We start from the raw sequence: 12,882 nt of genomic DNA on the forward strand, positions 1-12,882 counted from the left end.
AATAAATAAAAACAACATAACTGGCCCACTGGTCCTGTCTGCAAATGTGGGCGTCAAACCTCAAACACGCGTCATTCAACTTTGCCTGACACAGAACATAACACATAACTGCAGCTCTTCCCTCCATCATTCCTGTCCTATGCACAACACTGTTGCCATAGCAACCAAACCTGGTGCAGATCTGAAACAAAGTTGTTTTCTCAAAAACAGGGCCTGGGATGTTAGCAATAGATATATTTGCTCTTAGCGCTCTCTTCTCTAGCCTGAAGGGACATGCTCTCCAAATTCTTAAATTTGCACCATGTTTGAAGCAGTTTAATTGAATTTTATGTTTTTTTTTCCTTCGTTAATTTGGTTTGGAGAGGAGAGGAAATGCCAATTAAACTTGGATGTGGACCAAACAACGGCTTCCCAGCAGCCGGGCAATGATGCATTTAATCAAGCTTATTAACCAACTGACATTTTCCCATATTTCCTTGATTATCTCCAGAAGCGTTTAAACACATCAAAAGGGGTGGTCACTTTTTGCTTTCCTTTTGATGGTACATCAATAACATTACATAACTGATAAAATCAGATTATTAATGTTTAAATATAAGTGGACAATTTGATTTTACAATTTGAAACAGTTCCTTAATAACAGTGAAATGGCTATGTCAGTAGCTGTTTCATATTTGAAGTATTTAAGTACAATTTGTATTCTTCTACCTGAATGTAGAAAAACTCACTTCAGGACATAGTGAGAACCTCTGGGAGAAATGTAATATGTGGACTTTGAGTTAAAGCAATGTTTCAACATTTTGGGAAACACACTTATTGGCTTTCTTGCCGAAACTTAGATAAAAATATTGATACCACTCTTGTATCTTTCCGGTAAATATGAAGCTACAGTTAGCAGCTAGTTAGCTTAGCTTAGCATAAAGACTCGAAACACAGGGAAACAGCCTGGCTCTGTCCAAAGGTAATAAAATCCACCTACCAACTCCTCTAAAGCTCACTATTTGAAATGTAAAAAACAGAAGCTAACCGGCTGCTGCTGTGGCTTCATAATCATGGGCCAGAGATGACAGTGGTATCAATCTTCTCATCTAACTCTCTTATTTCCCGAAATGTCAAAGACATTTTTGTCAAACTTTTTTCGCCACTCGCCAGTGAATTATTTGCACATGTGTGTAAACAGTAAAAAAAAAGCTTAACAACACACTAAGGATTTTTTGTGTGTTTGTTCATATTGTGATTTTGGATATGTTATACTGTGTTATCAATCGCTCATTCATATGTGTATACACCATTTACAAATGCATCATAGGAGAAGGTATAGCTGACAAATGATCAAATATTAATGTGCTTATATCTGCTTAAAACTCCATTATACTGTGCTATAACAAAATTAAGTGTTTGTGTATTGCTTATAAATGCTGAATGAGGGGTTTAAAATAAAGTGTTACTGGAGGTATCTTTGAGGACACTATTATATTGCTCATTTATGAGACAAAATGGACAAACGAAGTAACAACTCCATTGCCTGGATCAAATTAAGTGTACAACTGGTGAGAAAGCCCCATAAACTGAAGTCTAAAGATGGATTATGTTACACACATGTCCCAGATTATATTTCATGCCAACTGAATTTAATTGCTTGGTTTAATTCCTTGTCAAATCACAGTCCAGCGCTCTGTCTCATGCACACACACAAACACATACAATAAAAAACAAACACAAACACACACCCAAACAAACCACCTTTGTTACTGACCTCTCGCACACTCGTACGGTCCAGGCAGCGATGATCCACAGAGAGATGCTGAAGACCAGCAGCACCGTCCCGGGGCAGATAGTCATGAGGGTTTTCATTACAAACCGTGTGTTAAAATGCACCTGCAATGCATGTACATACACAAGTACACACACTCAGTATAGCAGAGCTGATTAATGACATTGTAATAAACGTTTTTTCAAGGGTTAGTGTTGCGTTGCTCTGAAACCTCATCCTGCACACTGTTTCCCACACAGATTTGATGTTTTACTAATTAGTCTTCTGAGTAGCTTTTGATAGCGGCAGCACTCGGAGAATCTCCACTGTAATTGGAGTCGAGATCGGGGCTCGCCCTCTGACATGGGTCAGGCTATACAGTGTCTTTGAGTAATTGGCCTATTTCAGTGTAGTTTTTATCCGTGGCTCATTTGTTATCAACTTCTGGCAGATGGATGATCTGAGAGCAACTGTTGAGCCCTGGAAGGGTTAAGCAGCTGATAAATGAGTTGTCATGATAGAGCTGAACTTCAATGGCAGCTTCACCTCCTCTCACCATCACTGTAGCCTGATGGTCAGAATAGTGCCATCGCAGATACACTCGCAACCTGCTAAATTACTCATCTAAAATCTACTCCATCTCTCACGCTGTCCTTCTCTCCTCCTCCTTGTAGCTAGCATATTTCCACCACACACTACATCTCTACTTCTTGATTTTACAATAATGTTTATCATTTAAAGTCATTAAAAAACCTGGCACCAATCATTTCTTGCATGACTTGTACACATTTCTCCGCACTTGTATTGCAATCTCATTCGAGTCCTTTCTTTTCATGCCCCATTTGAGCCGTATGCAATATCTTGTTCCCATTTCACGCTCCCATCTCATATTGTATTATGAAAGATCCACTACCGTTTACATCTAAGTCTCTATGCACGTTGATAGCAAAAGGAGAGGAAGGAGATTTGAACTGGTAGATGAAAAGAAACTTGAAGGACAGAGTGGAAGGAAGGACTTGATATAGTTGGAGAGATGGAGGCCAGGAATGAAAGGGACAGTGCGGACACAGATTTAATTCAGAGGAGAGAGCTCTTGACCTTAATGCCTTTACAACTCCCTCGCCTCTTTCTGGCTATGAATGCATACTGCAAGCACAAAACGCTTCTCACCTTATTTAGGGCACCTATACTCCTGGAGGAGGCATCGGTGAAGAGTTTGCTGTGCAAAAGCATAACTCTGGCGATGAGGTAGAGGCGCAGGAACATGGGCACGCTCAGCACCATGTCCAGGTCGGCCTCGGCCTGCGACGGCGCATAAGAGAAGGCCAGCCGCGCCCGCCACTGAAACTTAAAGTCCCCGGGCACTGGATGCACCGCAGACACCAGCAGCTCCAGAGCGATCAGCAGAACCCTCTCCATCGTCATGGCGATGCGCCAGTCGTCTGCTCCGTTGTCGATGACAAACAGCTGCAGGGACAGGAAGGACATGAGAAAAGTCAAAAGAGGGAAGGAGTTATACTTGTTTTAATGTGTCGCTGTGCAAACTTTTCATCATGATCCTCTGCTGGCACAGTTCACTCATCAGTACAGCTGACTGATCTGATGATTAAAGGAACCAGCAGCAATTTAGAGTAAATGTCTCTTTTCCTGAGATGTATTACACCATCCATCTAATCAGTAATCTATTCAGTCTCCACACAGTGCCTTGGCTCATTTTCATATAACCTACAACTTTTACTAAAATTAAACCAAAGATGCCAAGTTATTTGAAGCTCGTCAGCAAAACAGGTTCCTAATTATCACAATATTTTTCTAAAAAAAAGACCTGGTATACATGCTGGTATTTTCGGCCAGTCGCATGAGCATGTGCCTAACAATGTTACTTTAATTGCAGTTTTCTCTCCCTGTATGTTGATGTTTTGTGTTCGTAATTGCTGTAGTTACTCTTGATATTGTTGCCAAAGCTGATGTTATAAGGAAGTGGTAAGAGCAGGTTTCATGTCAGGGGCCCTCCTCCAGACGGTGCTGGCAGGAACTGGGGGTGGGGGAAGTTGGGTTGATGAGAGGAGAAGGCAGTGGAAAGAGATGGATGAAGTGCAGAGGAAATGAAGATAATGATGGGAACGAGGAAATATCAGGGAAAGGAGGAAACTGCCAAAAAAACTGTTGTTTTTTTAGTCTTATTTTCTTCAAACAAGAGAATTTGCCAGTGCAGTAAAATTATTTCAACGTGTTTCTAGCACAAATAACTTGTTTTAAGAATTTTCTAGAAATGTATGTCTGTAAACAAAACATAATGCTTAATAAAGATCAAAATGAATTGCACTCATACAATATTCTTGAGGCATGATGATTTACACCTGAAACAGGTTGGAATCTTGCAATTTAGCAATGCAATTGCATGTATTTTTTCATTTATTAAAATAAAATAAAATAAAATGTACAGTATTGACAGGAGATTCTTGCAGTGGACAGAAAAGGTTACACAGAGAAAGAAGCACACCATAGTGCCTAAAAAGAAAGGCCGGGGCACAGTGAGAGAAATGAGGGACTCCCCTGCTCCCGTGAGTTGTACTGCCTCGAGAAACAGCCTGTGATAACAATTGCTCTTCACCACATAATTCATCTCAAGGGCTTTTAGCCCACACAAACATTTATTTAAGAAAACAAAACAAAAATACAATAATAGGTCAAACATCAGAACAAGTGGGCATGACAGCCTGCTGGTCACTGTCATGATGAAGGTGGACTGAAGCTCTGCCACTTCCTCAACCACCTATGGATACACACACTGCATATTTCATCATCATCTATATCTAGCTCAGCATGATGTATGTGTTTCCCTTGTTCTACTATTGTAACGTGTGTGCACACATGTAGCCAACGTGTACACACACATATGCAGCCTACGCAAACGCTTGTCATTGTGTAAGCTATCATTTGAACCAAGGGTCAAACGCTGGCTGTATTCTTTAATGATTTCAGTAAGCGTGTATGTGTGTGTGTGTGTACTGTACTTGTGTGTATTTGTGTATGCCTGAGTGAGTTTGAGAGAGAGTGTGCAGACCCAGCCTCGTCATGGTGACTGTTGCCAAGGCGACAACATCAAAGAGCAGCCAAGCTTAATTAGGATCCCCAGCGAGAGAGAGAGAGAGAGAGAGGAAGAAGGAGTCAAAAAGAGAGAAACACACTGAGAGAAGAGACAAGAAGAAAAAAAAAGGAGCTACAGGAAAAAAGACAGAGGTGTGTGTGTGACAGCGAGTGAAGAGCTACAGTACAGAGAGGAAAGCACAGACAGGTTATCTAACACATGTTCTCAGCAGAGTTTGCAAAGGTTTATGGGTGTGTGTGTACTTTGGGAACAAAAATAAAAAATAAATAGTCACACAGTCACATTACGGGGAGTCACCTCCCATTTGGGAACAGAAAGCTGGATCACCTAAGGTAAACCACTGAATTTCATGCAGGGTTAATGTTATCCTAAATGACAAAAGTAAGTTGCTGTGTGTGTGCTTGTGAGCCAGAGAGTAGGGCACCAAACTCCATGTTCATGTTGTCATTCATTCTTTTCTCTCAGAATGTGTGTGAGACAGAGCCACTCCATCAGCCTTGTCTTTCTCTTTTTCTCTACCTCTCTGTTTTTCCTCCTTCCAACATCCCTCACTCCCCTTCTTTCTCTCTCTGAATGACATCTCTCCAAATCAAAACGGAGGTGATCCAGTTTCTTGCCACTGGAGGAAATGAGCGCCTCTCCCTTCCTCTTCCCTCCGCCCTCCCCTCCTGTCCTGTCCTCTCTTGCGCTCCTGCTGTCGGTCTTTTCCTGGCTAAATCGCCACGAGGAAGGGATAAATAATTAAATTCCATTAGGAAAGTCATCTGTCAATGGGAGTGAGTGAGTGCAATTGCCCCTACATGACTAGGACAGAGGGAGGGAATGAGGGAGGAGGGGTTGGGAAGAGGAACAGTAGGTAGGGATTGTCTATGTGTGTGTGCACGAGGGACTTCAAACACAAGGTGTCAGCTTTATCAGGAGAGAAACAGGGAGGAAGGTCAGAGGACAGCAAAGCTAAATAAACTTAGACAGAACAAGCCCATAGGGAAAAATGTACAAGATCATGGGGGAAAAAGTGTCTTCTGTTATTTTCTTTTTTTCTATTTTAAATATAACATGGCATCACTGTGCAGAAGGCAAGGGACAAAGAAAGGCAACAGAAAGCGGACAGGACAGAAGGAGGTCAAAGTAAGAAAGAAAAAACAAAAACCAGGCCAGTGGGAGACAAAAAAGGGGGACAAAGGAGAAATGTGTGACAATGACAGCACCAAAGACAAGCTGAGGTGAAGGTGTGAGGTCTGAGACAACATGTTCCACCACAAGTATCCCCCAATGCTAAAACTGCAACCTGCTGGAGGAGTTTGCCACCCCTCCATCTTTCTTCTTCAGCCATCCATCAATCCATACTTCCATTCCTTGACCCCTTCCAGTCCCCACGGTCATCGTACCTTAGTAATCGTGTTAAGTCCCTGATTGCAGATGTCTTTCATCACGGAACCAGATGCAGTGCTGGCCAGAATCTGCCAAGCGAGCAAGCGAGACATGCAGGGACAATTTTGCACACATGCACGCACACACACACATACATACACACATCCAGACGGCCCTGTCAAATGCAGCGCAGACTCTAAAAAAAGATATAGATGCAAGCAAATCAGCTTCAAGTTGGCATTTCCCACAGGAGGGAAAAAGACTAAACCTCAGTCTGGGATGGAGACGGTCCTAATCACTGAAGGAGACGGTGACAGAGCGAACACTGCAAAGCATGCACGCATACTTTTACACACATAGTCATACCTCTGGGAAATGTCTGGGTCCTACAGCATGGAAATCCCTGAAACAGGCAGAAAATAACTGGGGCGAGCCAAACACACACACACACAAGCACAGACTCACACACACAAATATACGTGAATATACAGAGAGGATAACACGCTTTCCTTGACTGTAATTGCAGCTCTGAGGGAACACCCCCGTGGCTGTTTCTACACAGTTGACAGAGGAAAGGAAGGAGAGGGGGTGTCATGGAAGTGAAAACGAAGTGTTGGAAAGTGTGAGAGATGAGAAAAGGTTCACGGTTTCAGTGTGTGCATGAGCGATGTTGCCGAGTTTGCCACTAGAAAGTCTAAAAACAGCAACTGGGAGAGAGTGAAGAAAGGATTTTACCAGTGGTGTCTTGAGACCAGGAATCTCCTTCATTCATTGCAAATATGAAAAACAAACTGGGTTACTAAAAATGGCCAGAGGCTAGCAAGACACAAATGGCATCTGATAAATAAAAATTTCTTGGAAATGCTTCTTCCATGTCTATAGTCTAAGGAGGAAGCTGTGGTTAACCTCACTCATTTTTCTCTTTATAATTTCCAAGGCGGATGTACATTATGCAGAATCTGCAGAACTTGACATCATGAAATGAGTGTCCAAGTATTAGACGTCATGACTTTAAAGAAGACACCCTTTTTGGAAGACTACTGCTCACTTTATTTTCCTAATGGCATCTGCTTGCCTTTGAGTGGCTGTGAGTGCCAAGCCAGTGTCTTCTTGATCAATGGACTGCTTCTAAAATCCTCCAAAAGTAACTGAATAACACATTTCACTAATGCTTAAAGTGCACTAATGGACTGGAGAAATATCTCTTTCTCACACACTCTCTTAGAGTTTGTATTTGATTCATTCCAACAACAATTCAATTTTTGCCTTTCAAGTCTGGATTTCTTGCAAGTTTATGAGCTAAAATGAATCCTATAATTTTAGAGTACTTGTTGCTGGGTATGTAAATGTTTGTGTGTCTGTATGTGTGAAGAAAATAAGAGAAGGCCACTGGTGAGCTGGCAGATTAGTGAGTCACGCAACAGACAAAAACTTCAAACACATGAACGCATGCATGGACGTCCCTAGATGTTACATGAAACACATTAACTATAAGTTACAAGCTTCCTAAATTAGCAGATATTCTGAGTTTTTTAAGAAAACATTTAGCCTGGTTTTGGACTTATGAATCATATATCTTTCTGATTAGCTTCATAATAAAAGCTGTCATTAGAGTGTTTTTTTTTATCATTGGCTAAACTGATGATATTTCAAACCTCAGTCTCCATTATTCCTGACCAATCTCATGTTAACTCAAACTAATGGCGTGCAGCTGCACAGATTGGACAGTCAATCACAGTAGTTCATGGTGGTGATAACAATCTCAGTTCAGATTCTAATAATATCTGTAGATAATAGTCTTTATCTGTTAAGACTTAGTCTATACACAGTTACAAAGAATAAGTGGCAAAATCTTACAAAGAAGTACACAAAAAACAAGGTTAAACTCAATCGTACAAAATAAAAGGTGATTGAGGAAAGAAACACATTGTCAAGGGCAGTGATGAAACCATGAATACAAAATAACACAATACTGATTAATGTTGATGTTGCAGAGTTAAGGAGCTAAGGTGGTCAAGCCCTGATCATTTTGTGTTTTCAGTCTGTTTTACTCTTATTCAATGCTCAGTTCAATAACCAGGCCAGTGTCCAGTGACCCAGGCAACAGGCATAAACAAGTTTTCTCCTTAAAATTTCTGTTAGGATGTTAACTTTTTCTTGATAGAATAGATTCCTAAACCAGGTACAATACTAAATGATTTGTCACAGTCCAGCAGGAATATGGTATAGTTACCATGACAACACTGTTCAAGTTAATCCAATATTGACTGTAATAACAATGGTGTTTATATAATGTGGCTATCAAAATGTTATGCAAAATCTGAAAAAAGAGGAGGAGATGACAAATGTGTCTAAAGTGCATATACACAATATATTGCAAAGTAAATAAGATCTGAAATCATCCAAAACTGAGAAACAAATACTGCATAAATAATTGACAAAATCATGTATGTGAATGTATCTTTAGGGATAAAACCTTTTAAAGGAGTTCTCCACCGATTTAGCATTACACTCCCATAACATTGTTGGACTCAGGATGGGCAGTTTAAAAAAAAAAGTTCAAAATCAGAACCAGAGATGTCATAACCCCAAGCATTCTTCAAAACCTGGCGCCTAAATTACCCACAATGCAACTTGACTGCCAACAGTTTGCTCGGAAATTCAGGAATGTTATGCTAGTAGCAGCTAAGCTTTAAGGACAATGTGAGTTCAATTTAATGTGTGCAACTCATTGTTTTCGTAAATAATGACTGTTCTTAAGATGCTTTATGCAACACTACACTGCACACATGCGAACTGTGCGGAAGTACATTTATAGATCTGTAGAAACAAACTGTTCTGTTAAGAGCTGAAATTATTCCAGACTGCTTTAAGATCAAATGTCATAACTTTTTCACAGAGCCAGAGCCAGCAGGGTCTGATGGCCACTTGCAGTCCAATCTTGTGCTTTTATGCAAATTGCACAGGAGAGCTGAAATTCCAGACATAACACCCGCGGTGGAATGTAACTACATTTAATTACATTTACTCAAGTACTGTACTTAAGTACAAATTCAAGGTACTTGTACTTTATTTGAGTATTTCCATTTTATGCAACTTTGTCCTTCTACTCCACTACATTTCAGAGGCAAATATTGTACTTTTTACTCCACTACATTTATCTGACAGCTTTAGTTAGGGCTACTAGTTACCTTTCAGATTACAATTTTTCATACCCTTCCTGTCCAGTGGAAACCATGTATCTCCAAACTAGGTGATTTTGAAAATTCTCCTACTTCTTAAGATAAATAAACTATATACATTGTCACAAAGCTGAAAACAGCTGTTTTTCTGAGCTCATGAAAAGTTGACTATTTAAAGATATGTGGTTCTCACAGGACAGTGACGCTATATGATGATTTTATAGATTATGATGCATTGCTGTAGATTAAACTACCCAACAGCATGGGGCAGTGGTGGCCTAAAGGTTAGAGAAGCAAGTTTGTGACTGGGAGGTTGTCAGTTCAATCCCCCAGACCAATAAGACATTATCAGAACAAGGAAAGGCCTATTAATCAGGAATTGTAAATAAATATAACTTTATTTATATAAATTTAGATATTTTTGTACAGTTAATAATAATAATAATAATAATAATGATAATAAACTTTATTTATAGAGCACTTATCAAAACAAAGTACAAAGTGCTTGACAGAGAGAGAAATAAAATACCACAGTGAATGATAAAACACATGAAAAAAACAATAAAATAAACAGATAGCTCTGGTAAGATCAGGATATGCTTTCCGATAAAAATATGTTTTGAGAAGAGACTTAAAAGAAGACACTGACTCAGACAACCTAATTTCTTTGGCAAGTTGTTCCAGTTGGGAGTATGTGCAAAGGGCTGGAGACAGGCAGTCCTGCAGAGAACTCAGCATACTAACGTCAGTGGGCTTGACAGGGAGGTACAACTGTGTGTCATCCACATAACAATGAAAAGAAATACCATGTCTGCAGATGACATCACCCAAGGGGAGCATATATAAGGAGAACAGTATTGGTCCCAGAATTGAACCTTGAGGCACACCATAATTGATATGGGAAAAGGATGACATTAAGTTATTAATGGCAACAAAGAATTTCCTATTGGACAGATAAGATGAGAACCAGTCTAGTGCAGTGCCAGATATGCCCACCTAGTGCCTCAGTCCATCTAAAAGAATGCCATGATCAACTGTGGCAAAGGCAGCACTTAAGTCCAGCAGCACAAGAATTGAACACATGCCTGTGTCTGCATTCATTAAAAGGTCATTAGTGACTTTGAGAAGAGCTGTCTCAGTGCTGTGGTACTGACGAAAACCAGATTGGAACTTTTCAAAAGGTACTATTATTTTCCACAGCATCATGAAGCTGCTTAGAAACATTTTTTTCAAGAACCTTGGAAATAAAAGGCAGTTCGGAGATCGGACGATAGTTATCCAGGAGAGTAGGATCAAGCCCAGGTTTTTTTAGGACTGGCTGGACACAAGCAGTTTTAAAGTAATCTGGGACGCAGCCAGTTCAAAATAGTTAGCAAATGGGGCGCAATACAATCCATAACTTCCAATAAAAACCTAGTTGGGATTATGGCCAGAGGACTGGAGGATACTCTCATGTCTGTGAGTTCAGGCAGCATAACAGCAGAAAAACTGCACAAAGAATCCCTGAGCAGGTGATGTGGTTCTGGGTCTCAAACCCATCTGATCAGTAAAATTCGAAAATCTTCTAAAACTAATATGTAAATAATAGATGATGATGAGATATTTCAGGGATAATATCTTTTTGATCCAGTCAGAACCCTAGCTGCATTTTGTACAAGTTTAAGGAGGATTCTTGGGATTAGTTTGCTCAAAGAAGTATGTGAGAACAACTGAGAGAACATGACAGACTTTGGTAAGAATCAGAAGCCATCCCAGAAAAATGCTGGAACATGACTGTGAAAATCTAACATTTGTGTATTTTAACAGCAAATATCTCACTGCAAAAAGATTTAGATAATTTGGCAAAGTGCTAATGTGTGTTACAGCAGCATTTTTTGTTTAATTTTGCATTTGTTTTCATTTTTGGCCAGGATTTTAACTGCTGGATTGAAAATGAAAGAAACAAACCCAGTAGTGTCAATGTGGCCCTGCTGACTGAGCACAACACAAAACTGCAATGTTCTCATTTCAAATCAAACATTTTTTTCATGTCAGCTCCCTGTCATTTTTCACTGAAATGCTGGAATGACCTTTAAATCACACACACTACTGTTGTTCATGTCGGTTACAGCATGTTTATACAGAAAACAACTCTCTCTCTTCCATAACAAGCTAATTACTGTCAATAGTTCATAAGAACTCAAATTATTTTCTTTGATGGCAGTGAAAAAGAGATAAATCTGTAATCTGCAGTCTAGATTGATTGCTTTTCTTTATTTCATGCTGAGCACAATTGGTTTGGACTGTCCCTTGACAGATTAGAAGAGACAGTGAAGATGGAGGAAGAGGAGAGAAACATCCAAAAGAGGAAGACAGAGAGGTAAGATGCGAGAGAGGACTATAGCAGGGAAACACAGAATGGAAAGGGGACATAAAAGGCAAGGCGAGTGTTAAAGTACACAGGAGAAGGGCAAATAGGTTGAATGCTGAGTAACAAGGGAGGAGAGGAGTCAGGAAGAAAGGATGTAAAACTCAGCAACAAAATTGAATTGAGGCCCAGTGGAGGAGAAAGCAGACAGATCTGATCTGATAAGCAGGAGGAGAAAGAAAGAAAAAAGAAAGAAAAAGAGAAGCACACTGATGGTGGTAAACAAAAAGTACTGTGAGATAAAAGACACAAGGAGTAAGAGAGAAATGGAGATCAGTGTGTGTGAGAGAGAGAAAGGTGGTATAAATGCCAGCTAAACCCGATAACATCATTCTGATCTCCAGCGACTCTGGCTTTCCAACCTTCTGTGCAAATGTATATATACGTGTGTGTGTGTGTGTACGCGCATGTAATATCCTGTTACATGCTGGGCAAAATGCTCCGGCAGAGTGTGTCATAATCTGAGGATGAGATCTTTATTGAACAATGCCTTTCATTTTGCACAGCATTACTTCTCATGGTTTGTATCTGTGTGTGCTTGAACCATTCAACAATAAAAACCAGAGACAAACTGACTCTTCTTATGCTGCTCATGTATATAAACAAATAGGCTTGGCACCAACAGGCAGGCACTGAATAATAAAATTAACATGCATGTAATTAAACGTGTATGGTTTCTGGTGTAGCCTACATATATGAAAGCAGTTTTGCACGCAGTCTGGGGATGCTGCACACTGTCACTGCACTCAGCTGTTATGGATGTAACTCCCACAAATTTACAACCACAAATTTTTGTTTTTACATTTCCGTTTATGTAAGGGTAAAACAAACACGATATGATGTGTTAATTAGTTAGCTTGTAATTTTGAATTTAGACAGAGCTAGGCTAGCTGTTTACCGCTGCTTCCAGTCTAATGGTGACGACCCACTGGCAGCGAAAAACACTGTCTCTGCCACTTCTGTCTTTTTGCTGTGGGCATGTCAACGCAACATGTGAATGATAACGTTGCTCCGTAACTGCTGGATGTGTAAATAAGCAACTGTTTGCTTAAAAGTT

The 12,882-nt window shown here is 40.1% G+C and overlaps 1 protein-coding gene across 3 annotated transcripts in view; it reads right to left on the reverse strand.

The window, feature by feature from the left end:
* The window catches only part of kcnn3 (potassium intermediate/small conductance calcium-activated channel, subfamily N, member 3), a 46,610-nt gene that overhangs the window by 17,434 nt on the left and 16,294 nt on the right, over positions 1-12,882 (reverse strand). For all 3 annotated transcript variants that reach the window (XM_044209265.1, XM_044209264.1, XM_044209266.1), the window contains 2 exons: positions 2,924-3,220; positions 1,757-1,878 (listed from right to left, as the gene is read on the reverse strand). In XM_044209265.1, the coding sequence (XP_044065200.1) occupies positions 1,757-1,878; positions 2,924-3,220 (419 nt within the window). The remainder of the gene's footprint in view (positions 1-1,756; positions 1,879-2,923; positions 3,221-12,882) is intronic.

Source organism: Siniperca chuatsi, linkage group LG9 (assembly GCF_020085105.1).
Source record: "Siniperca chuatsi isolate FFG_IHB_CAS linkage group LG9, ASM2008510v1, whole genome shotgun sequence".
NCBI classification, from domain to species: domain Eukaryota; kingdom Metazoa; phylum Chordata; class Actinopteri; order Centrarchiformes; family Sinipercidae; genus Siniperca; species Siniperca chuatsi.